Source organism: Natator depressus, chromosome 1, assembly GCF_965152275.1.
Source record: "Natator depressus isolate rNatDep1 chromosome 1, rNatDep2.hap1, whole genome shotgun sequence".
Lineage (NCBI taxonomy): Eukaryota > Metazoa > Chordata > Testudines > Cheloniidae > Natator > Natator depressus.
Genome location: NC_134234.1, coordinates 110,351,921 through 110,378,145, shown reverse-complemented (window position 1 = coordinate 110,378,145; position 26,225 = coordinate 110,351,921). Strand labels below are relative to the sequence as shown.

The following is a 26,225-nucleotide window of genomic DNA, read 5'->3' as shown; positions in this document are numbered from 1 at the left end:
GCATAGGGCAGGATAGCACAGGGCAGCTGAGGGGTAACATAGCAGGGTGCTTCTTTACTGCTGTTCCTAGAAGGAGTAATGTGAGCTTCCCCATAGCTCATGCTGCACAAAACAGTATTTATACTAGCAGACCTGGCTCCTAGGCATGCCAGAAGATGGGAGACCACACCCTCCTGGGACTCTGGTGTGTTGGCAGGTGCAGTAGCCAGTCCCTCAATATAGCACTTAGTGGAGTGCCATAATGTACTGCAATTTTGCCCAGCTGTTGCGCCAGTAGGAGGTAGCCAATGCTCTCTTTCACCACAAGTGCAGCAGAGGGCAGGATTTTCTCCTGAAAATTAGGAAGTGTCTGTCACACACTTACAATGGAGGTAGCTTTCTGTGCTATAGCGCTCTAGAGTAATTTATTTTTAGGCTGGCCTTTCAGTGCAGTATAAGGTACATTTTCATTAGTCTCTAACTGGAGTAGGTACATATCCTAGAGCTGATTTAAAAAAAAAAAATGGACGAAAAAAAATCATGAACATTTTGTCATTTCCCACCCAACATTTCCCATTTTTTTCCTTGAAATTTGGAACATGTTGACTAGCTGTATAGAGCTGGCTGAACACAGGGCGCGAAGCAGGGGAATGTTAGGTGTTTTTTTTTCCCAGTCAACGTTTCTATGAACATTTTCATCGAAAAATCAGCATTTGAAAATTTCTGATTAGCTCTAACATGAATATATTATTCCTAACATCAATAATAGGGCTCTTCTCTTGATCTGTGTACATGGCATCTTTAATTGGTCTCTTTTCCATGGACTGTCTGAGCATTAGCTTGCAGGGCAGAAAGAGCTTTAATCCATGGAAGCTCATCCTTGGTCACGAGAAGTGGAATTTGTTTCCTTGGTTGCAGGGAAACACTATTTACATTGCATAAATCCTACTAACAGAAATATCTCTGAACATCTGTGTCGCTGCAGCTGCATATCTTGCCCCACTGCATCAAGAACACTTTCTATTTATAATTAAGTGGTGTGACAGCTATTTTTCAAATTGTTAAAGGCTGTATCAGCTGGAAACTTCTTCCTGAGTCATCTATTAATCCCTGTATGCCCTGAAGCAGGAGGATTAAATGCTTATTTTGTCTAGTGTAACAGTAGGTCATTATGGCAAAGGATATATTTTGTAGATCTTTTAAAATCTGAGCTGTGGCAACCATTTGTTTTTCATAAATTCCAAGGCCAGAAGGAACCGTTGTTAACCTCTAGTCTGACCTCCTGTGTAACACAGGCCATAGAACTTCCCCAAAATAATTCCTAGAGCAGATCTTCTTAAAAAAAATCCAATATTGATTTAAAAATGGTCAGTGATGGGGAATCCACCACAACCCTTGGTAAATTGTCCCAATGGTGAATTACTCTCTCTGTTAAAAAATGTATGCTTCATTGCCAGTCTGAATTTGTCTAGCTTCAACTTCCAGCGTTGGCTCTTGTAAAGTAAATCTAGTTGCACTCTAAATCTACAAGAATTACAGCTAGGTTAGCTGCCTTCTTCCTTCTGTGATGTGATCTGATCTGCTCAGCAAGTTGCTTGTTTCTTTGATTGAGTCCAGAGGTGGAGCCTTAACATTTGAGTTAAAACAGTTTAACAAATGAGAAGATTATAAACATTTAAACATTAGGGATGGGTTAACTAACCTGGACTAAATAAACTGAACCAAATGTTCAACCGGAAGTTTCACTGAACTGAATTTTTTTCATCATTTGTTAGTTGGGGCTGACGCTGGGTTGTTTTCATTTTTTTTCCTGTCCTCCTGTTTCTTTATTTCAGCCAGAAATGGAAAAACCCCAAAACAGCAGTCACTCTTTGTATGTTTTTTAAGGCAAGTGAAAAAATATTATTTGGCCTCCATATTAGCAGTATCCCCCATATTAAGTAAAGACCATGATGCAGATATGGAAGTAGCATTATTGGATTGCAAGGGAAAAAGGCAACAATTTATTGATGATCACCATACTTCAATAAAATTGTTTTCTACAGTATATTAAATTCTGCTGAATCCCTGATAACTTCAAATTTTGCACAAACAAATTTTCTTAAACTTTTCATCAGTGTAGAGACTAAACAGTTTATGTGAAGAGACTGAATCTTTGGATTCATAACCAACTTTTGTTTTTCGAGTGCTGTCCATTCCACATTAAGGGTGGGGGTGTGTGTGTGTGCGTGCTCGCTACATGCACCGGTGCCCGAAGTTTTTCCCTCAGCAGTATCCATAGGGGAGCAGCTCTGGCGCCCTCTGGATTGGCGCCTGCATGGTGTGGTGTAAGGGGCGCTGCCGACTCCCCCCACATTCAGTTCCTTCTTGCTGCCAGTGACGGTGCATGGAACGTTCGCCACTCTTACAAGCGTTGCTTAGTCTTCGTTTGTACTAACTAGAGCTTTTATAAAGTTAGTTAGCCCTTACCAGTAGTTAGTTTTACTTAGTCGGGGGATGGGGCATGTGCCTATCCCCAGGCTTTAAGCCCTGCCATCGCTGCAAAGGGCCCATGCCTGTGAGCGATCCACATAGTAGCTGTGTCAGGTGCCTTGGTGAAGGGTACATAAGTGAGAAGTGTCGAATCTGCAGGTCCTTTAAACCTAGGACTAAAAGAATGTGAGATCAGACTCAAAGCGCTCCTGATGGAGTTGGCACTCACTCCAGCCCTGGAACAAAGGTCTGACTAGGTTCCCAGCACTGCAGCATCGGTGCGTAGTGCCCCACCATCGATGAGCTGGCACCGATCCCTGTCCACGGCCCCAGCCAAGAAGTCTAAGGAGGCCAGTAGGGGATGGTCTCCTACTCCCCGCAAGGGGAAGGACAGGGCTGGGGGTGAGCTAAGACCCGTGCAGGATGGCTCATCTGCCCCGTCAGAAAGTCGGGCCTCAGCTCATGTCGAGCAATGCAGCCCACCCTGTTCCTTGCCTGGAAGCCCGGACGCAGAGGCAGGCCTTCATCAGCTTCAGGTGTTGTCGATGCCTCATGTGCTCCAGGCTGCGCTGGAGGTCCTGATGCTCCCGGCGCTGCTCAACCAGCCCTGGCGGTGTCCAGATCTCAGGGTAAGCCCGCCTTGGGACTTTTCTGTCTGCCCTCGCCCCATCAGTACCTCTCCCCATCGTGCCACCGTTCACCCGCTTGAAGCAGTCATGCCTTGAAGTTAGGGAGGCAGATGCATCGGAGCCCTCTACAGTCACCGGACAGTAGGCACCAGCAGCAGGATTCGAGGTGGGCATTGCCAGTTACCTGGTGCAGACCCACAGAGGCATGCACTCCCCGGCAGGAACGTCAGGACCGGCCCTGTGCATCGCCAGAACGCCGTTACAGATTCCAGGAACAATCAGAGGACCGGAGCCGCAGGCCCCACCAAAGATCCCCGAGACGGGTGTCACCGTATTCGGGGAGATCCCCCTGGCGCCTGGACCGCGATACCTCCAAGTCCTGCTCCTCATTTAGGTACCATTCTCGAAGCGTGAGGCGTGGATTGCCAGTCCCCCATCGCAGATCCACTGAGCGCCGCTGGTCACCAAGGTCCCCATGAAGGCACACGTCCCGTTTAGACCGGTCCTCCTCTAGACGCGACCACGATTATCGCCAGGCACAGAGTCGCTGCTCCAGTGGATCCAGGTCACCAGGTAGCCATCACTCTAGGTATGGCTCCGGTGCGGAGTAAGGCTCCACATCGGCAGGGCAGCCTCCTAGATCCTCAGGGCCCCCTGCATCATCAGTACCGAAACTGGCCCTGTGGTACCCCTGGAACCTGTGGGGGTTCACCCAGCCCTCCCAGACTGCCTGCTCGGTGTCAGGAGCCTCGAACAGGTCTGTGGCCTCGATGACCCAACTCCCTCCGGTACTTGAGGCCGCAGGGGATAAGACCCCGCAAGTCCATGTGGACCAAGGGGAACAGCCAGCTGGACCACCAATGGGTGCCATGGAACCCGCGGTAATGGCCTCCTTGTCATCACCGGACATGGCTATCACGGAGCCCCCTTACACGGTTCCTCAGGATGATGCTAAAATGGACCAGGATCTGTTGAAGAGGGTCATGTCCAACCTTGGCCTGCAGGCAGAGGAGTTGGAGGAGCAAGCGGACTCCCTGTTCAACATTCCCTACTTGACAGCCCCTGCTAGGGTGGCCTTTCCCCTTCACGAAGGGGTATTGAAGATATCCAGTGCTTTGTGGCAAACCCACTTCTCTCTTCCCCCCATTTCCAAGTGGGCAGGGCGTAAGTACTTTGTCCCAACTAAGGGGCACAAATACTTTTACTCCTATCCTTCTCCAAATTCCCTGGTGGTCGAGGCAGTTAACCACAGGGAATGCCAGGGGCAACCCAGAACTACCCCCAAAAATAAAGACACCAGGAGACTGGACTTGTTCGAATGGAAAATTTATTCCTCGTCTAGCTTATAGTTGAAGGTGGCCAACCACCGGGTCCTCCTTGGCCTCTATGACTTTAATATGTGACAGACCATGGCCAAGTTCAAGAATGCCCTCCCGGAAAGTTCCTATAAAAAATTATGGGCGATCCTCGACGAGGGCACGGTCACTGCCAGGGCAGCCCTTCAAGTGGCATCTGACACGGCAGACTCCTCTGCCCCCACCATAGCGTCCGCCATCTCCATGCGACAAGCATCCTGGCTGCTCCTCTCTGGGTTGTCCGCCGAGGCTCAGAAGTCGATTCAGGACCTCCCTTTCAATGGCCAGGCTCTGTATGCAGAGCAGACGGACAAATTACATGGGCTGAAGGACCCCCAAACCACCTTAAAAAACCTGGGGCTCTATGTTCCAGGCCCAGCATGTAAATGGTTCAAACTGCAACTTCCCCAGGGGCCAGGGAGCCAACCCCGGCAGGACCTGCTGCACAAAAAGCCCAAGGGCTACAGGCTGCTCACGAGCCACCAGCCCCCACCCTCTGCCCAGTCGGGCTTGACCCACTCCAAGCAAGTAGCTAAAAAGTCATTTTGAGGGTACACCTGAGGACAGCCTACAGTCTGTTTCCTGGATCCGATTTTTTTCCCAGTTTTTTGCAACCAACTTTCCTTTTTCCTCCTGGCACCCTCCAATTTATTTCCAACCCCCACTTCCACTCCCCATCTCTCTTCAGGGACCCTTCTCACGAGAGTCTTCTCGAGCAGGAAGTTCAGGGGCTCTTACAGCTGGGCCTCCTTACTGGAACAAGGGTTTCTATTCCCTGTATTTTCTGATCCCAAAGGCCAAGGGTGATCTGCGTCCCATCCTGGACCTGCAAGATCTCAACAGATACCTAAAGAAGCTAAAGTTTCGCATGGTCTCCCTGGCCTCCATTATCCCCTCTTTGGATCCAGGAAACTGATATGTGACCCTTGACCTGCAAGACGCATACTTTCACGTAGCAATCTGCCCAGGACACAGATGCTTTCTCCATTTTACAGTTGGTTCAGCCCACAACTAGTTTGCAGTCCTTCTCTTTGGCCTGGCTACAGCACCAAGGGTGTTTACCAAGTGCATGGTGGTAGTCGTGGCCTACCTCAAGCGTTGGGGTAACCAGATTTACCCATACCTTGACGACTGGCTGGTCAAAGGCAACTCCAAGGCTCAGGTCCAATGCTGTGTCACTGTACTACAAGCCACGTGCCACTCCTTGGGACTACTGGTCAACCACAAAAAGTCCACGTTAGTTCCAGTTCAAAGGATAGAATTCATCGGAGCCGTGCTCGACTCGACCCAGGCAGTAGCGTTCCTGCTGTTAGACAGGTTTCAGGCCCTGATGGACCTCATTGTAGAAGTGTCTGTATTTCCCCTGACAGCGGCCAAGGTGTGCCTGCATCTGTTAGGCCACATGGCAGCTTGCACATACGTAGTCCGCCATGCCAGGCTCCGCATGCGCTCCCTGCAGCAATGGCTGGCTTCAACCTATTCCCAATCCAGGGACCTCCTGGAAAAGATCATAACTATTCCTCTGGTGGGTCTTACCTTGCTGCAATGGTTGGACCTATCACAAGAAGGTCCTGGAAGGAGTCCTGTTCGACAGTCCCGCTCCATCCGTCGAGCTAGTGTTGGATGCTTCGGACCTCAGTTTGGAGGCATACCTTGGACATCTCCAGACCCAGAAGATGTGGACCCTGGAGGAGACAATGTTACACATAAATGTCAAGGAGCTCAGAGCGGTCTGGTTGGCCTGTGAGGTCTTCCTGACACACCTGTCTGGCAAAGTGGTGAGAATCCTGACGGACAATACAGCCTCGATGTTGTACATCAACAGGCAAGGAGGAGTGTGCTTATTGGCTCTCTGCCAAGAGGTTCTCCATCTCTGGGACTTCTGCATCTTCCACGGCATCCATCTGGAAGTTTGTTACCTCCACGGTATCAGGAATGCCCCAGCAGATCACCTCAGCAGGGACTTCTCTCACTACGAGTCGTCACTCCATCTGGAGGTGGCCTGCATGATCTTCCAGAGGTGGGGAACTCCCCAAGTAGATCTGTTTGCCACCAGGTGAAACAGAAAGTGCCATTGGTTTTGCTCCCGGCAGGGCCTGAGCAAGGGCTCCCACTCCGATGCCTTCCTCCTGTCGTGGGCCGAGGGTCTGATGTACGTGTTCCCTCCGATCCCTCTGCTCAGCCAGGTCCTAGTAAAGATCAAGAGGGACAAAGCACAGGTTATCGTGATCGCCCATGTGGCCTTGCCAGCACTGGTTCGGCATGCTCATGAACAAGGTGGTGGCCCTTCCCTGGCCCCTTCCCTACCATCCGGACGTGCTGTCACAGGATCACGGTTGGCTCCTACACTCCAACCTTGAGTCTCTACACCTCTTGGCGTGGATGCTCCGTGGTTGAACCTGGAGGAGCGTACCTGCTCGGAGGAGGTCCAGCAGGTCCTCCTGGGAAGTAGGAAGCCATCCACGAGACTAATTTACCTGGCCAAGTGGATGAGGTTTTCCCGCTGGCTGTCAGAGCACAGCATTTCTACTTCGCGTTCTTCAGTGCATTCCATCTTGGACTACTTACTGCAGCTCAGGAACCAGGGTCTGGTGCATTCTTCCATCAGAATGCACCTTGCAGTCATCTCTGCGTTCCACCAGCCGATCCAAGGTCAGATGGTCTTACCTCACGACATGACTGTCAGGTTCCTGAGGGGCCTCGAGAGGCTTTACCCACAGGTATGGGCCCCGTCCTGCAGTGGGACCTTAACCAGGTCCTCTCCAGGCTCACCAGCGCACCTTTCGAGCCACTGGACTCCTGCTCCCTTTCCTACTTGTCCTGGAAGGTCAGTTTCCTGGTGGCAGTGATGTCAGCGAGACGAGTCTCAGAGATTAAGGCCTTGAGCTCGGAACCACCTTACACAGTCTTTTATAAGGACACGGTCCAGCTGCGGCCCTCCCAGCCTTCTTGCTGAAGGTGGTATCTTCTTTCCACATGAGTCTGGATGTATTTCTGCTAGTGTTCTGTCCTAAGCCACACAAGACCTCTGAGGAGAGGTGTCTGCATGCACTGGACGTCTGGAGGACCTTAGCTTTTTACTTGGAGCGTACCAAGCCTTTCAGTAAATTGATCCAGCTCTTCATTGCTACGGCGGATAGGATCAAGGGCCTTCTGGTTTCTTCACAGGGGATTTCCAACTAGATCACCTCTTGCATAAAGACCTGGATCAACTCTTGCATAAAGAGCTAGCAAAGGTCCCACCACTGCCAATCATCAGGGCCCATTCAACTAGAGTGCAGGTGTCTTCAGCGGCCTTCCTGGCATGTGTCCCAATCCGGGACATCTGTAGAGCCGCGACGTGGTCCTCGATCCACATGTTCACGTCTCTGATGCCATCACTCAGGAGGCCAGAGATGACGCTGGGTTCGGCAGAGCTGTGTTACAATCTGCACAGCCGTGAACTCCTACCTGCCTCCATGGGAACTGCTGGGAGCCATCTAATGTGGAATGGACATGAGCAAGAACTGGAAGAAGAAAAGACAATTACCTGTACCGTAACTGGTGTTCTTCGAGATGTGTTGCTCATGTCCATTCCACAACCTGCCCTCCTGCCCCACTGTCGGAGTTTCTGGCAAGAAGGAACTGAGGGTGGGGGGAGCCGGCAGTGCTCCTTATACCGCGCCATGCAAGCGCCACTCCAGATGGCACCAGAGCTGCTCCCCTTCGGATACTGCTGAGGGGAAAACTTCCAGCACTGGTGCATGTGGCAAGCACACACACCTAATCTGGGATGGACATGAGCAACACATCTTGAAGAACACCAGGTACAGAACAGGTAACAGTCTTTTCTGAGCTTCATCCATCACAATTTATAAAAGATCTATTGTGGAAGTACTAGAAATTCTTTACTAATGAGCTGCATATATAATACTAATGCAATGAAATTAATTCATTTTTATATACCATCTTAGAAGTCCTAGCACCCTTCATGTCACTCAGCTCATCCCGTGCCTACGCTGCCCATCACCCCTTTCCCCCTTACCTTTGTTACCCTAGATCAGGTATTCAGTCAGTTTCTCCTGAGGTTAGAGTTTAGTTTAGTTTCCTACGACACACCCCAATGGTGATTTATCCCCCAGCCTAAGAAGCCTGTTATTTTAAATATGGCAAATGGGGAAAAGCATGAAGTAAAGTTGGTTAAACTATGCTAATTTAGCTGGTCACTGTAGAAAATACCCTGTAGCTAGGGCTTGGGGCATTGTTTAAAGAACTAAACAAGATATGTAAAAGTAAACCCATTTCATGACTGACAGGTGGGCACCACATGCTTCTCTAGCTGCTCTGAAGCCCAAAAGTCTGTGGACCAAATTTAAAGCTGCCAAATTCAGTAGAGTTATGCCTGCATACATGAACCTTGAATTTGGCCCTGTGTGTCTCCAAGCAGAACATGTTTGGATTTTGTGTAGTCTCCAGGGAAGTAGTGTTAATGTCATAGGAGAATCTTGTAGATCTAGTCCTTGCTTTGATGTGGAGATGAGGGGTTTACCCAGATTCCCATGCCATTGTGAGATTAAATCATTCTTGAGCAATTCATCACTTTGTTACACAACCAACTTGATTAGCTAGTGGCCTTTAGGGCATGAAAGAGGACACTTATCTCAGTAAGCTTTCATTTAACGGTTTTATGGTGTCCTTTTTGCCTTTTAATCTCCGTGTTTAAGGAGGCTAGGTGATAGAATTATAGAAATTATTAGTAGTAATAATATCAAAATTTTCTTCTAATCTATTGGCATGTACTAAATTTCTGTCTTTTTTCCGGTTTCAGTATTTATATGGCCACTAGACTAGTGGGCATTGAATAAAAGGTTTTTTCTCTGTGCCCATTAAAGCTCTCTTAGGGTGTGATAATCATGTTAATTTAGGAAGCATTATTGCCTTCAGCTCCTTTCCAGAGAATGTTATTAACTTCTTTATATGCAGTGTAAAAAGAAAAGGAGTACTTGTGGCACCTTAGAGACTAACACATTTATTTGAGCATAAGCTTTCCTGAGCTACAGCTCACTTCATTGGATGCATCCGATGAAGTGAGTTGTAGCTCACGAAAGCTTATGCTCAGATAAATTTGTTAGTCTCTGAGGTGCCACAAGTACTCCTTTTCTTTTTGTGAATACAGACTAACACGGCTGCTACTCTGAAATATGCAGTGTAGTTATAGCCCTGTCTGTCACAGGACATTAAAGAGACAAGGTGGGTGAGATAATATTTTTTTATTGGACCAACTTCTGTTGGTGAGAGAGACAAGCTTTTGAGCCCTGCAGAGATCTTCTTCCGGTCTGGGAAAGGTACTTCCAGCATCACAGCTCAGTGCAGGTGGAACAGATTGTTTAGCATGACTAGACAGCACATTTTAAGGGACCATTCAAGGTAGAGTTGCCTGTTAACACCTCTGCAATCATAAGATCAAAAGAGGTGGTTAGTGGGTTACAGTTTGTTGTAATAAGCTATTAATCCAGTGTCTCTATTCAGTCCATGATTTTTAGTGTCTAGCAGAGTTAGGCCTTGTCTACACTACAAAGTTTTGCTGGCAAAACAGGGGAGTGTACACGCTACAAAGCTACTTTTGGCTGCAAAACTGCTGTTTTGCCAACAAAACAAAACCACTTCAACAAGAGGCATAAAGCTTTTGGCGGCAAAGTTAAAGTGACAAAGCATTGGTGTAGACACTGCTGTTTGTTTTGTTGACATAACTGGCTTCCACTAGAATCCCACAATGCCCACTGTGACCTCTCTGCTCACTATTTTGATCTCTGCTGCCCTGTAGGCATGCGCCCCTTCCTTTTCAAAGTTCTGGGAAGTATCTGACAACTGAGCTTGCTGCTCTGTTTGGGGAACAAAGAGCAAATAATTAACATGGAATGCTCCTGTTCTGCCCTGCACTAGGAACAGAGCTGCCGGCAGACTGCAGCTGCGGGGAGGAGGGGGGGAAGACTGCTGTGCTGCTTTGACATTCCTCAGCTATGGTTGCCAACTGTCTAATCACACAAACCCAAACACCCTTGCCTTGCTCCCTGCCTCGCCCCTTCCCTAGGCTCCACTCCTGTTCTGCCCCTTCTCTGAGGCTCCATCCCCCTTCCCTCTGTTACTCGCTCTCCCCCACCCTCACTCACTTTCATTGGGGTGGGGCAGGGGATTGGGGCCGAGTGATTCGGAGTGTGGGAGGGGCCTCCAGACTGAACTTGGGGCAGGGGGTTGGGGTGCAGGAGGGAGTTTGGGTGCAAGAGGGGGCTCAGGCTGGGGCAGAGGGTTGGGGTATGGGAAGGAGTTTGGGTGCAGGAGGGGGCTCAGGGCTGGGGGTTGGGGTGTAAGAGGGGGTGTGGGCTCTGGCTGGGCCTTGCTTACCTCAGGCGGCTCCCGGAAGCAGCGGCATGTCTCCGCAGTTCCTAGGCTCAGGGGAGGTCAGGCAGCTCTGCATGCTGCCTCTGCCTGCAGGCACCACCCCCACAGCTCCCACTGGCCACGGTATTGGTGCTCGGGGCAGGGGCAGGGCGCAGACACCCCCTGGCCACCCTGTGCCTAGGAGCCGGACATGCCGGCCACTTCCGGGAGCCACGCGGAGCCAGGGCAGATAAGGAGCCTGCCTTAGCCCCACTGCATCAGTGAAGGGACTTTTGGCCTGTTAAAATCTCGCAGATTGCTTTCAATAGCTACAGGGAGATTGAGTCCGATTCCGGGAGACTCCCGGCCAATCTGGAAGGGCTGGCAACCCTATGCTCAGCACGGAGAACTCACGGAGCTGCTCAGGATGCTGCTCCCGGCAACTGAGGAGGCTGTGGGAGAACTTGGAAGGAGTGAACCCTAGGCAGGCAGGCAGAGCGGGTGGCTTCTGGAGAGACTGCTGTGCCGAGCAGAGCCGGGGGCTGATGTGGGGGAAGGGGTGCCCCCCATCCCCTGCCTCAGAATAGGTCAGTCAGCCTGCTGTCTCCCCTGCCCCAGACACCCAGTCTCCTCTCCCTCCCCCCACACACTTCAGTTGAAAAAGTGGCTGACAATGTACTAGAACGCCCTGGAACAATGGGATTAAGAAGGCTGCATCATGTGACCCTGTACCTGCCCCATGAGGCATTGCAAACCCTTCCCAAAGCACCCTGCAGCCAGTTGCACAGTGGGATAGCTACCCACAGTGCACTGCTCTCTGTATGGATGCACTGCCGACACAAGCAGCTGGTGTGGACATGCAACAGCAACTTTAATTAAAGCAGGGTAACTTTTGCCAACAAAACTTTATGGTGTAGACAAGGCCTTATGAATTTAAGCTTCCAGGCTCGTCTTTTGAAAGTGTTGTGCAGGTTTCCTTTGAGAATGAGGACTGAAGTTGCAGAGAGCGTGATCGCTTTGTTAAAAGAGTTCCAGTATTGCCAAAATATCATGAGTCAGGCTCACCAAATATCATGAGATTAGCTTTAAAAACATGAGATTATGTAAAAATAATAGATTTTTATTTGCCTTCTGCTTTTTGGGCCTTTAGGGTGCACTAGGGTCACATTTCGAAGCTTTCTCCACAGCCACAAGGCCTAGAAACTTACTTTTTCCTTAAGAATGAAGGATGAAATCATCACATATCCACTTGACTCCAGGAGCTGGAACTTTAAGGAAAACAAAAATTACCATGCGATTCATGACAAAATCATGAGACTTGGCAACATTGCCAGGTGATAGGGTGTTTCTGTCTTTTATCATTGTCCTGTGTGAATTCATCGTGATTATCTGGTTTCACCCACATAGTTGTTGTTGGGGCATTTAGTGCACTGGATGAGGTACACCGCACGTTGTGATAGGCATTAGTATGATCCATGGATCTTGAAAGGTGGGTTATTGGTGGGAGGGTCGTAGCTGTGGAGATATGTCTGCAGGTTTTGCATCTGTTCTGGCAGGGTCTGGTGCCCCTTTGAGTTGGTGTGTCTGCCACCAGGCCCTGCCAGACAGCCCTGGCAGAGCCTTCCCAAAAGTGGGAGCCAAAGCCCCCGCCCCCTCTGTGGCCACACACCCGGCCGAGCCAGAAGCTGGAGTGGGCCCGGAGCCATGGACCCACCAGCTGCTTGGAGCGAGGGGGGGAGGGGCAGAGCAACCCTCAGCCCGTGTCCCTGCCCTGCGCCCCCCCCCCGCCCAGAACTGGTGGCAGGTTTGCAGATCCCCACAGCTGCCCGCGTGGCTCTTACGCCAACCTGCTCCGGCCGGGGGACGGGGCCTCAGAGCCGCAGCCCAGCCATGCTAAAAGATGCGCAGCTAGGCAGCTGTGAGGCACTGTGGAACTTCCACCTGCCCTGGGTGGTGGGCCCAAGGATGGGGGCCTGGGCTGGGGGCTGTTCTCAGGCCTCCTACCCTGGGCAGGTAGAAGGTCTGTGGTGCGGCATCCCCTGCTGCCCGGGCTACAGCTGCTGGCCTGGCGGGGGACCCATGGCGAAAAGTGGAAGGGCCCTGGCCCCCCCATTCCGGTGCCACTGCTGCCAGAATAACAGATGCAAAATGGGTGGGTGAGTCTTTGTGGCCTGTGGTATGCAGGGGGTCAGACTAAATGATCACGATGATCTCTTCTGGCCTTAAAGTCTGAGTCTAAGTTGAAATGGAAAAGCAATGAGGATCTAATGTTCAAAATGTGGGACCAGACCCTCAGCTGATGTAAACTGGCATACCTCTATTGAAGTCAATGGACCTACGCTGATTTACACCAGCTGGGGATCTGGCCTGTGACCTCTTTTTGTGTGTGTAGAAATGGAAGCTTATATGAGGTCCCTTCAGAAAAAGGCCCTTAATATGAAACAAAGTGTTCTTGCATTCTGCTTACCGTGAGGGTGGAAAGGAAGGGTACAGAATGGGGGAGAGGAAATGGGAATGTATTAGAATTAATCCAAGTACCAGTCATCTAAACTTGGTAGGGATGGTGTTTATTGAAATTTAAGGAAGTTAAAGAAATGTTCTTCTGCTTTTACACAGATGTTCCTGTCACTTCCACTCCAGTCACTGCATTCTACCATGGCTGCATGACTGTGAAGATGAATAATAAGGCACTGGACTTAGATGAGGCTTTTTACAAGCACAGTGACATCACATCACATTCTTGTCCTCCAACTGAGACTGGTCAATAGGTACCACTGCAATGTAAAAGTTTTATATTAAAAAACTTTCCATGCTTTTTTTAAGACATAAATTATTCAGACTTCCCGCACTATGTGTATAGTTTCTCTCCAACACTGAAGTTATGTAGGCGCTACTGATCCTCACGAGTCAAATTGATTATTGAAATATTTCTTTGCTTTGAGGTTTAGAGTTTGTAATATATTTGTAAATAGTTCAGAAGACTAAGATTAATCATCCAAAACTGAAGATGATACCTAAAGTGAATGTTAAGACTGTAAAAAGACTGATGGATAGCTGTAATGCAGAAAACCTGGTAATGTCAGTGTGAACTGGAAGAAAAATAATATTGCTGTATTTTATTACCAAGCATTGCTTTCTGATTTACAAAATATGAAAATAAAATATTTACATAAAACTTCTTAACTGCACTGAGATTGTCTCTTGGGGATATGATTTCAGACTGTGGATGATTTGCAGAGCCGATGACATTTTATTAATATTTCAGTGACTAGTGTGTTCATTGGCCTCTGAAAAACTGTAAGTAGGCTCTAGACTAGCGAGCAAGCTTATTTTTAGGTGGCGGGGGAGATGTGTGGGTGTGGTTTTTAGGATTTGTTTTGTAACATGCTTTCTCCAGAGATAACAGGCTCAGTCACAACCTTTAGAAAAAGCTCTAGGTCAGTGGAGAACTTGAAAGTGAGAGGAAAAATTGGGTCAGCAGGAAACCATTAAAAGGAAAGCCTAGCTCAGGTAGAAGCCAAAGTGTCTTATGTCAGTAATCAGTGAGGCAAGTGATGAAAGATGTATCAAGATCAGGGAATATCATGCAGTGATGTAACTTTTGCTACTTAATTTTTAGGCTGGCTCACTCACCATGAGCCTATAGGAGCACTGAGGCTTTGTGATTAAGTGTGAGCTACCCAGGCTGAATAGCAGTGTGGCTGAGAATGTGTATGGGCTTATTCACCAGAGGATGCAACAGAACAAAGTGTGTGAATTTCCATGCTTACCAGTAAGGGCTCTTCAGGATAGACACGGTAGGCTTTGCCAACACTGTTTTAGGCAGATCAGACTATCTTTCTCACGGCTGCACACTGGCTCCGTGCAAATTTTGGTGTCCGTTTTGCCTACTCACTTTCAGCTATTGCTAGTCTCCAGAGAGGTTACTAGCATGGGGACAGCTCCTGCAAGGTGCTGAGCATCTCTTGAGATGATGTCATCCAGGGGATTTTAGGATGACTGGAATTTCTCCAGAGACACTTGAAAGCATGCAGCACTTGGCCCATATTTTGCATCAAATTAGAGTAACAAATTGCGAGTGATTAATATCTTGTTATGGTTAGAATTCAAACATTTTATGGATGAGGATATCTTGGAGTACAGCTAGAATTTCATGCATAGTGCAAATAACACTGGGTATGCCAATATTTTGATTTGAGATTTTTCTTTTTGTTCAGGAATTTTTTTTAATAAACTCTAGATTCGTTAGGTGACAAATTATTTTACAAATAGAGTCAGAAAAATGACTTCTGGGGCTTGCAAGGGTCAGTATGGCACAGATCCAAGTTTACTAATATTTTTATAGATATTCTGTAGCACTTATATACAGTGTTTTACCTGGTCAAAGCTAGAGAGAGAGTCAACAGATTAACCTAATGGACTACAACTGTGGGCAAAGTTGGAGGTTAACTATCCAGATAGAACTTTCCCCAGGAAAAGGATGGGCAACCGGATAAAGTATCCCATGGGGAAAAAAATCCTTACTGCCAAATGTGTTTGGAAGAGGGCTATGGCAACAGTACTGTATATAGCCACTAGATAATGCAACATCAAGACTGACTGGTTCTCTGAGCCAGACGGTCAAGGGTGATGCAGCAAGACTGAAGCGGTCAGGTCTGCTGCTTCAGAGTCAGGCATCAAGCCTTTTGTGCTTTAAAGAAGGCCAAATAGCAGAAGTCCATGCACATTCAAAGGGGACCAGATGAAAGTTCTGAAGGATATTTATTCACTAAAAATAAATGAAAAAGGAGAGAGGCTTACAGGAGGAAGGTGAATAGGTCAAGTATACCAGTAATAATTTAATTTGTCTTACCTTTTGAGAAATGGGAGGAGGGAAATCCAAATACTCCGGATGCTGCTTCTGTTAGGAGATGATGATGGATCAACTGGTGACATGATTAGGACCTAGGAAAGGTTTTATTCAGGTTTCTCATTTCCAGCCTTACTGGGGAATGCTACAGGTATCATAGCCTATGGTGATTCTCTATTGTATTGTTTTTCTGGTCATTTCAGGTCTTTTCCTACATCAATATCCCATCCTTGCAACTTGAAGTAGCTCTAAAGAAAACAGCACACGCTTGGAAGACATCTGACACTTCTTACTCATTGGAGGAACAAAACCCAGTTTAAGCACTGTTCTTTTCAAAGAGCACCTGCTAGCAAAATAGTTTCACCTCTAGCATTTGTGTTATTCCTGCAGTACTTCCCAAACAAATAGCTGTGTGGCATATGTGAGTCACAAATCTGTGTAACCTTTGTTAATGCCAGTGGTTATATTTATAGTGCCAGAAATATCTTGGATACTGGAAATAAGAATTTTGTGGTATGAGGTGGTGCTTTGTAATTCCACATTCGATATTATGTGAAAGGGACTATAACAGCGTACTGTGCTTAAAAAAGTTAATTGAAATAATTGACATACATGGGAAATACATCATTTTGATGCAAAAATTGCTCCAATTATTTGTGTGTGTAAAGACTTTATACACCTATTTTGTGTGGACAAAACGTTATGATTTACAGTATAAAAATATGGAGAATATAGGAATGTGTATTATTTCTAAAGTGAGGACATCTGTAATGCTATACAGTGGTGCGCAGACTGGGGGGGAAGGTGAGTGTGATGATAGGTCGGTTTCTTCCACACACCTTTGTTTTCTAACTGGCAGCAGTGAGAAGTCAGAATAGGACACATACCTTCCTCCTCAATCAATTATACAGAAAAAGTGAAATCTCCATTTCCCCCCACCCTCCCTTTTGGAGCAGTTCATGTAGTTCACTAAGCCACTGAAGTTAATGGTGTTGGTCCATTCTAAATCTTAAGGTTCACACCGTGTGCCTTCTATGCTTCTAACCAGCCAAAATTCACATTATACAAAACTGGATATATGTGCAGTTTATTTTGTGACTGAGGAACTGATCTGTTTGTTGTCTTTATGTTATACAGTCATGGAAATCCAAGCACTTATGATAAATTAAAATCATTAGCTCATGTGTTTTGAAAGTAACTTACCCTTCTTTCCACCTTGCTTAAAATCTTCTTTTTTTTTTTAGCTTGAGTGCCAAAATTCTGCTTGCCTTGCTCCTGCAAGTCATTTCCCTGGGCCTTCTTCAATGGGGCAAAATCTAGCCCTGATCCTTTTAAGAAACCATTCTGAACTGAATAGGTAGGTTTCTCTGGTGCATTTTGAATAACGTTTCATATTTTGTATTGAATTCCTTTTTTTTTGTACATCAGTACATCAACAGAAAACTCATTGATGGATGGAAACTTACTACATAATTTTATGATCTTTTGGTGTGACTTCAGCTGTTCAAATGTTCACATCCTTTGAAGGAAAGCAATCTAATATTCTTAATAGATTTTTTTTTAATTGTAACAACTGCTTAAAAGCTTAAGGATAAAATATGTCTCCCTTCCCATTTTGCACTTTGACTGTTGGGGAAACTTTTTTTTAAGTTTCCAATGTGGCACTGGATTAATTGCTGCCCAATGAGGTAGGTCCATGGAGCAAACTACATTTCCTGTGCTGTTCCATAGTCCTGGTGTGGCAAAGAACACTGAGGCCCTAGGGGTGCTGCAGGAGGAATCAGCAACTCGGGGTCATGAATTAATATTTTCATCCTTGTTTAAGCACTGTCATCACTGATTATGGCAGCATAGAGCTGAGAATAGTGCTTGCTACTTACCCAGTAGAGGGAGTACAAGATCATGTCTTTCCTTTGGATGCTACCTCCACAGGAGTTACTGTATGTATATGTATTTTTAAATTCTCTGTAGTGGGAGGCTGGCTAGGAAAACCCCCCCAAAAAGGAATACTCTGAGCATTCACTAATGCATTGCAACAGCTTCAAAACTACTGGACAAGTCTCTTTTTACATAATAATTTAGGTCAACGTGCAGCATTTTAGTTTCCATTTTTACTAGAAAAGGAATCATTTGCCACCATCTCATCTGCCTCTTACGGTATTTGGAAAAATACAGAGTTAAATACTGTACTAAGTAGTATATACATGTTAAATACTTAGCTAAAGGTGCAATTTCCAGCTCACTGATATGACATTTTATCATTGTTAGCATTAGCTGGACTGGTACACATTTCAAACAATTAAAACAGCCCTGTTCAAATAAAATTTTATATTTGTACCTTACTTTTCAGAATAGGACAATACTAAGTGGCATCTTGACCTCTGAATTTTGCTTCCCCTTTCTTGTGATGTGTACACCAACTTAGGTTCGGTATAAATATGCAAACACAGCATATTTTATTGTCAATAACTGTCACACAGTATTTATTGGAACAACATTTTTACCAAAAAGGGGCTATTAACTGAATAGTATAAGGGAAAGAAAATCTGGTTTCTTTCAATCCAGACTACCCACTTGTATCCACCAGACTATAACAGTTCTAAATCACTCTGTACTGGTTTATGAAAATGGAACCAAGTATCCAAAGTGTTTTTTATTTGTTTCTTCTAGTGGAAAAAAAAGTCATCCTGTATTATGCTAAGAGAGAAAATCATGCTCATGTTAGCCAGACAATAATGTCCCAATTGACTACATGCAAACTGTGTGGTGATGGATACCTTCCTCTGGTGACACGCCTTCCTTAGGTTTCCAGGATTCCGGTTAGCTCACAGTGAGTTGGGGTTAAACGTAGAACAATCATAGAACACAAAACGGTTTCCTTAATAGTCTGCTGCCTGTGCAGCTCAGTGTTTCCAAAGATGTCTTTTTTTTAAAAAAAAATTCAGTTACAATGTAATTCTATGTTCTAGGGTGCATAGGGTGGAGGCTTTTCTTCTGGCAGGAAGTAAGTTGGTGTGTATAGTGGCGGGGCATTGGGTGGGAGACCATAGTTTGAGCTAGACTGAGATGGAGGCTGAGTATCATCCGATAAAGAAATATCAGTAGATGATGATGCTGGAAAATGGCTTGCAGCCTGTAATTAAACAAAGAAAAAATTCAATCTTCAGTAAGAGATTACAGACATGTTTGCAGATAAACTGTGTTACATGTGTATGGTATGTACCATTAAACCTCTCAGGCATCTGTAAGGTGCACATCCCTGTGGTGGTGTTAACACACACATTATCACTGTGCCTGTGAAACCGTTGACACTTATCACTTAAGTTAGTCTTCATATGAGTTTTATGCCTGCAATTCACCCTCCATCAAGGCAACTTAATAAAACACTATTTTTGTGAGAGAGGATGCTCTAGTCCCCCAGGTAAGTCAGTATAGCTGAGTGGGCTTTAAGGGATATGCAGCTGTTTATTTAAAATTCATATTGCTACCTGGAAACGATCCTAGGGCTGTAGGCATTTGAGATCAAGAGAGGGTAATAATAATAATATATGTAAGTTAGTCAAAAGTTCAGAGCTCTGTGCATTGTTGCAGTTGTGAGGAGAAACGGGTGGCGGAGTCTGGTATCTTTGATGCACTCTTGTTTGTCTACAAACAATGTACAAAATTCTATTTCCATGAACAGAGGAGCAACCAAACACCAGGACAGCATCCTGGTTCTCAATACCAAAACCTCTTTCAGCCAGCAACCTCCCCACCCCCAAAAAAGCGCTCTCTAGGCTTTATCCAGGGTTGTGCTCCCAGCTGTGTCTGCATGTCGCTCTTGTGCTTCTTCACTCACATATATCCATGCCCCCCCCCCCCCGCCCCACTGTGGAATCCTCTGCCCACACAGTCCAAATTACTGGGCAGGCTCACATGCCCCTTGTGTCTTAGACAGCCAAACACCTCCACCTTATAGCTATTTTAAATGAGGGGTAGAAGTCATAAGAGTTTAAGTAAGGTTCAACCTGACCCACAATATCTTATTTCAGTATAGGATGCCTATTCTCTGATCCATTTTATGGCCCCTGTGTGCGTAACGTATGACTGACTGGACTTTAATTCTCCAGCTCCTTTAGACTTGGGCTGGAGTGAGGAAAGCAGCCCATCTTCAACAATTAATGCTTCACCCACTTTGTTAAAAACAAAATGGCACATTGACGCTATTTTAAATAGGAGTTTTGCCATTGATTTCATCCTTGACCCTCAGATGTTAATCACCTGCCATTCGAAGGGTGTCAGCTGAAGTGTTGAGTGCTCAGCTCTGAAGTGCTCAGATTCAAAGACCCTGAAATTTTTCAATTAAAAAAAAAAAGAAGCTATTTTCAAGATAAGGAAAATGCAAAATCTGACAAGTAAATGCCACTGTCCCAGCTACTTAACATTTTAAAAATCATCCATAATTTGGAGAATAGCGGTATACTGGTAACCATTGCACCTAGGTAAGTTTTTCCTTTGAGCAGCACCGTGGATCTCGGATCTGGCATTCTACTCTCTACATGGGGGTGGGCAAACTATGGCCTGCGGGCTGGATCCGGCCCAGGGGATTGCCCCCTGTGGTGCTGCAGGCCCCGTGCTGCTCTCAGAAGCAGCTGGCACCATGTCCCTGGGGCTAGGGGGAGGGCTCTGTTTGTTGCCTTTGCCTGCAGGCACAGCTCCCGTTGGCCGGGAACAGGGAACCACAGCCAATGGGAGAGGTACCTGGAGGCGTGGGGCCCTGTGGCCCCAGGGGCTGTGCAGGGATGTGGTGCCGGCCACTTCCTGGAGAGGCGCTGCATGGGGCCAGGGCAGGCAGGCACGGAGCCTGCCCTGGCCCCGGGGCGTGCTGCTGCCACCCCGGAGCCGCTTTTGGAAAGTGGCACCAGGCCGGAGCCCAAACCCCTCATCTATCCTGCCCCCCAACTCTCTGCCCTAAGCCCCCTGCCTGTACCTCGCAACCCTCCTGCACCCCCACCCCCTGCCACACCCAGCACCCCAACCCGCTTCCCTGAGCTCCCTCATACACCTCCTCCGTCCCAATCCCTTGCCCTGAACCAGTTTCTGCATCCCGTACGCCAACCCCCTGCCCTGCATACAATTTCCCCATCCAGCTGTGGCCTTTGGCCCAAAAAGTTTGCCCACCCCTGCTGTAGCATTAGCACAGGGGTGGGCAAACTTTTTGGCCTGAGGGTCACATCAGGGGTTGGAAACTATTGAGGGCCAGCTGTAGTGTATTAAATTGCTCCCCAGAGGAATGTGCTACTTATGGCTGCCAGTCCTTGTTCTCTGAGCACCATGGTAAGGGTCTGGATAAGGGGCGGGGGGGGTCGTTGGATAGGTGTGGGAGTCCTAGGAAGCCTGTCAGGGTGGGGGGTGTGGAGAGGGGTTGCGGCTGTCAGAGGACAGGGAGCGGGGGGGTTGGATGGGTGGAGATTTCTCAGGGGGCAGGAGCTGGCTGTTGGGAGACACAGCCTTCCCTACCCGAGTGTAGTGTATTAAATTGCCCTACACAGTGTACTACTTACAGCTGCCAGTCCTGGTGCTCCATAAGTAGCCCATGCTTACGGGGAGAAATTTAATACAGTACACCTGGCTGTTCACACTGCCCAGCAGGAGCGTGCAGCCCCTCTGCCCAGAGCGCTGGCAGCATGGCAAGCTGAGGCTGCGGGGGAGAGGCTGGGAGCTCAAGGGCCGGGCAGGACAGTCCCATGGACCGGATATGGCCTGCGGGCTGTAGTTTGCCCACCTCTGCATTAGAGAGTAAACTGTGCTCTAAGCCAATTTTAGAAATAGCTCTAACATAGTAAATAAAAAAACTCTGGCTTATAGCTGTGTAAAATATAAACTTCCCGTCACCATTTTTTTTTTTTACTGGTCTCTGCTTGTGGACATGGAAATAAGAGGCAAAACAAGGAGCTTTTATTGACAGTTTAACAGTTTGTTTTCAAAAATAACATTCTAGCTTTTTATAACAATATGATTCTCCTCTAGCTCTTCCACAGTTGAGATTAGCGCAGTGTGGACTCAGGTCTAGTCCCTGAATTTTTAGCTGTTACTTAACCAACCAGAGACAGGCACTTTTAATAATTTAACCCCATGTCAAAATCCCATTTTCCAGAGTTAGGAACTTAGGCCCAGATCCTCAAATGTATTTAGGCCTCTAGAAGTCAATGGGAGTTAGGTGCCTAAATACCTTTGAGGATCCCTTGTGAGTCTAGGTCTCATAGAGACTCACTGGGACTTACTTAAGCTCCCAAGGGCTAAGTCCACAAAGCACTCCACATAGTGCTTAGGTGGCTTTGCATATACCTACCCATGGAAACTCTGTCTCTTTCGGCCTCTAACTCTGAGCACACCCACAGAGTCTGGCTCCACACAAAAGACAGGTGTGTGTGTGTCTTGACTTAGTGGTTAGGGCACTCAGCTGGGATGTGTGAGACCCAACTTCAGATCCCTGCTCTGCCTGAATGCGTGTCTCCCACATTAGTGCCCTAACCCCTGGGTGGGAGCATCACTGCTGGGCTCCAAACTCTGCAGCAGGTACTCCTGGAAAGTCTGGGTGGCTTCAGGGCTTCTAGGGTATCTGCACGAGCTGGGAGCCTTGGCCCTGTAGCAAGGAGCCTGGAAGCCTTGAGAATGCCAGCGGGATCCACGGCTCTCTGGGCTACTAGACTCCTGCTGTGGAGCCAGCTTCCACCTCAGCTCTGTGAAGATCCCGTTCTGAGGTAGAAAACTCCCCTTTCATTGCATGGGAGCCTGGGCACCTCAGGTGGAGGTGGGGAGTTAGACACTGCAATGCTCAGCATTGCAACTTCCACATCCCTTTGTACATCTCGCCCTACGTCACTTTTGAAAATGGGACTTAGAACATGAGCAAAATTTTCAAAACTGCCTATACAAATAACTAACACAGCACCCTCAATTTGATTAGGTTTATATGTGAAAGGAGACCAGTAGGTGGTAACTGTCATTTTTGCTTTCTGGAAATGTGAGCTAAGCTTTGGGTTAGGACTAAAGATTTACTCAGTAGTGGAGGTGGGTAATGTCTAAGAATTTGGCCATTTCAGAACAGATTATTTATAAAATGTCCCAAAATGGAAATGATTATTAGAGAGCCTGCTCTGAACATCTTCACCAATCGTGAGTTTGCTCACATACATAAGCCTTTATACTAGTGCTGTAACTAATTCCCTCCACACAGCAATTTGATTATCTCATACATGGAGCAAGGCTGTTTTTTTCCAGAAGGATTAATAGCTTTCACCTGTGGAGGCTAAAGCTTGTATCTGATCTCTCCTGGTGTGCAGGTGGTTCCTGCCTCTGATTGTCATGAAAAGGCAAATGAACACACTTCCAAAAATATTTAACAATATAGGAAAAATATAAAGTAGTTTTTTTTTAAAACATTGAAGAATTTTGGATAAAATAGTGACATTTATTTTTGAAAGGTGAGGGGGTTTTTATGTGGCAGAACACTAAATACTTAATATGCATCTCTTCAGTTTAGTTATTTTCTTTGTCATATCTTTTGGTTGTTCTTCACACCAGCTCATACTCAGCTCATACTGATTTGAACTTAATGATAATCTTTAGAAAGTCATAGGTCCATTGCCAGCTGAAAATGAGCCCTGATTACTAGACTCTCTCTAGCACATTACAGTCTATAATACAAACAAGAGTAATTGTGGTGAATTAAATGACCACATTCAGTTTTCAGAATCTGAAGTTCTAAGATTGTAGGGTATCATTTTCAGGAATGCAGGCTTTTATGTGGTGCTTATTACTTTACTTTCCTGGCCTTCATCGATGTAGTATCTGAGCACTTCACCAACATTAGTTAATTTTTATCTGCACAACACCCCTGCGAGGAACAGAGTTATTCATTATTTCCTTTCTACAGATGAGGAACCAAGGTACAGAAATTAAGTGATGTGCCTAAGGTCAGTGGCAGAGCTAGGAGCTGATTTCAGGGCCCCCAAGACCAGTCCTGAGCTTTACCCACAAGATCTTCCTTTCCATCAGGCCTTTGCTGACTTTACACTGTACTGCTCTGCTGTTGCCCCATGCAGCAGTTAATCTATCATTTAAAGGAAGGGCTAGATCAGCAGAGAAACACCAGCAGGGACAGCAAACTCAAGGGCATTTTTTTTTTAAACCCTGCTCTTGTCAAAGGCCAATGTCACGGAAATGCAGAAAGGTGAGGGAGCCAGTAGTCACAGATGGAGCAGGGAATGTCGAGGATTTCAGGGCAGCAGCAAAGGATCAAACATTAGCTTTTCAAGTAGATGCAGCTGTGAATTCTCTGTGCGTGTGCGCATGCCCTCTGCACCAGAGACGAAGAACTTTGCCTAGCAGTACCCGCAGGGGCGGCGCTTATGCCCTGTGGCCATAGCCCCTCCCCTGGTTGCGTAAGGGCAGCGCCAGCCCGACCCCCTCAGTTCCTTCTCACTGATCGTGACTAGAGTCAGAGCTTTATGGTGTCTTCACCTCCCACTTTCACTCTCAGTTTTCTGACTAGTACCTTAGGCTTAGTTTAAGTGTTATTTGGCAGCCTTGTGTGATGCCCTCACCAGGGTTCAAGCATTTTTCATCATGGAGGGGGGCCATCCCCAAGAGCAACCCCCACAGCAGGTCCTTGTTGAAGGACACATTAAAGAGAGTGGCTCCCTCTGCAAGTCAGTCACAAAGAGGACTTGTGGTTGAAGCAGCATCTTCTGGAACAGGCCATGAGGCCCACTTTGGCTCTGAGACCCTCATCTGATAGGTGGTCACCTTCAGATCTGGCAAACGATGCCACTCTGCGCTTAGTCTCTGGCGTCTCCCCCAAGAGGAAAAGGGGTCATTCACTCCCCTCTGGCCAGGAAGAGATCTCATAAAATGAGCCGGGACCATTCCAGGGCTCAACGAGATTCCTCCTCCTCTTCTAGGAGGAGTGCTGACCAGCACTGCACTCCCTCTGGCATGTGGGATGGAGCAGGTCCATTCACCTGCTCCTCGGTACCATGTGGTGAGCAGCAAGGCCCTGTACTGTTGACTCTGTTCTGGCCATGGGACATCCATTGAGTCTGGTACCAATGAAGTTGGCACCAGTACTGATGGTCTCCATACTGATAGCATATGAGCTGGCATTGGACCTGCTTTGCCTCTCCATCCTGGACTCTCTGCTAGTTCATGAGTTCTCCAGTGCTATGGCGTCTACCAGCTCATCCTCCATTGTGCCCCTGGCACTCTCTAGCTATGTGTCAGAGATGCTGGGTACACTGACACTGCAGCTCCTACCACCTGAGCCGCAGACTGTGGATTCGAGGTTGGGACTGGCACAGAAGGCCTCCTTGAAGTTGGTGCATCCTTCAGCACCATCATTGTCTTGGCGGCAGAGCCCATCATTAAGTGCAGTGCCAGCCTCAGTGCCGATGCCTCTCCCAGTACCAAGTGGGAGCATGTCCCATTCGGTGCCACTGGTGCTGATTCCCCATTCCTCTTTGGCACTGATGCTGCCTCCCGACTGGGCTTCAAATGAGTCTGAGTGGTTGTTTGCCCCATTGGGGCTGGCTCTCCTTTGTTGCCACAGAACCTCCGGGATTCCTCAAGGTCAGGGTTGTCCTCATCGGATACACACCAGAGCTCACCCTTGGATCATTATTCACACTGAGATCAGCATCTGCTCCACAGTTGGGACAGTGGTTCTTGGCCCAATGCCTGCTGGCCACCAATGCCTTATGCGTTTGTCCAGTGGCTTCCTTGGAATCTCTGGGATGTGCCTCGGTTCCTGAAGTCACTCTCAAGAGCGTGATCACTGGTCGCGACAGTAACTCCTGCTCCCATATCGTCTCAGCTGCAATTGACCGTTGAGTCCATTCCCCTGGGACCTATATAGCTCTTCCAACCAGATCCTGTGATGCAAGAATAGAATCCATCATTGGCACAGCAAACTGCCTCCTCGTCCTCCCCGGATGAATCTGTTGTGTTGGAATCTTCCTCTTCCTCAGTGCCCGAGAACTTAGTTTAAGGCATACCAGGGACTCCCAAGGTAGCGGCTATACACCTCAGGTATCCAGGCAGAAGTCCTGCTGGAGAGCACACATAAGCTGCTGGGTATTCTCCAACCATCAGCTCCAGGGAGAGTAGCCTTCCTGCTAAATGAGGCTCTCAAGGAGCCTGCAAAGGCCCTCTGGAAGACCCCACCTTCCATTGGTCGCCTATGGCGAAGAGATCAGAGAAAAAGTACCTCATTCCAACACAAGGGTGTGAGGGTTTCTACTCCCACCTGGCCCTTACCTCCCTGCTGGTGACTGCAGCAAATAACAGTGCTCAGCAGGGCAGATATAAATCAAATGAACATCATGATCCAGCAGGCTTTGGTCTCTAAATAGGACTTGGTCAATTGGGCAGCCATATCTAAGCTCACAGACAGCTTGCTAGAACCCTCCAGGGAAAAACTTTTTTGGCATTTGTTGAGGAAGGGCACATGATTGCCAAGACATTATTGCAGCAGCCAGAATTATGGCATCAGCTGTCACCATGAGGAGGGCCTTACAGCTGCAGAATTATGGCACTGTGCCCAAT

General features: G+C 47.4%; 2 protein-coding genes across 7 annotated transcripts in view; one reads left to right on the top strand and one right to left on the bottom strand.

Moving 5' to 3' along the window:
* GAS6 (growth arrest specific 6) overlaps nucleotides 1–16,786 on the top strand; it is an 80,953-nt gene extending 64,167 nt beyond the window's left edge. For 2 of the 3 annotated variants that reach the window (XM_074964200.1, XM_074964184.1), the window contains 2 exons: nucleotides 13,409–13,560; nucleotides 15,845–16,784. In XM_074964200.1, coding sequence (XP_074820301.1) covers nucleotides 13,409–13,560 — 152 coding nt within the window. In that variant the 3' untranslated portion in view covers nucleotides 15,845–16,784. Of the gene's footprint in view, nucleotides 1–13,408; nucleotides 13,574–15,844 lie in introns of all 3 variants that reach the window. The other variant, XM_074964192.1, reaches the window with a different exon arrangement.
* Nucleotides 16,787–17,791: 1,005 nt separating this feature from the next.
* Nucleotides 17,792–26,225, bottom strand: part of TMEM255B (transmembrane protein 255B) — a 119,323-nt gene continuing 110,889 nt past the window's right edge. For 3 of the 4 annotated variants that reach the window (XM_074944848.1, XM_074944858.1, XM_074944868.1), the window contains one exon: nucleotides 17,792–18,774. In XM_074944848.1, the coding sequence (XP_074800949.1) occupies nucleotides 18,607–18,774 (168 nt within the window). In that variant the 3' untranslated portion in view covers nucleotides 17,792–18,606. Of the gene's footprint in view, nucleotides 18,775–19,901; nucleotides 19,969–26,225 lie in introns of all 4 variants that reach the window. The other variant, XR_012638152.1, reaches the window with a different exon arrangement.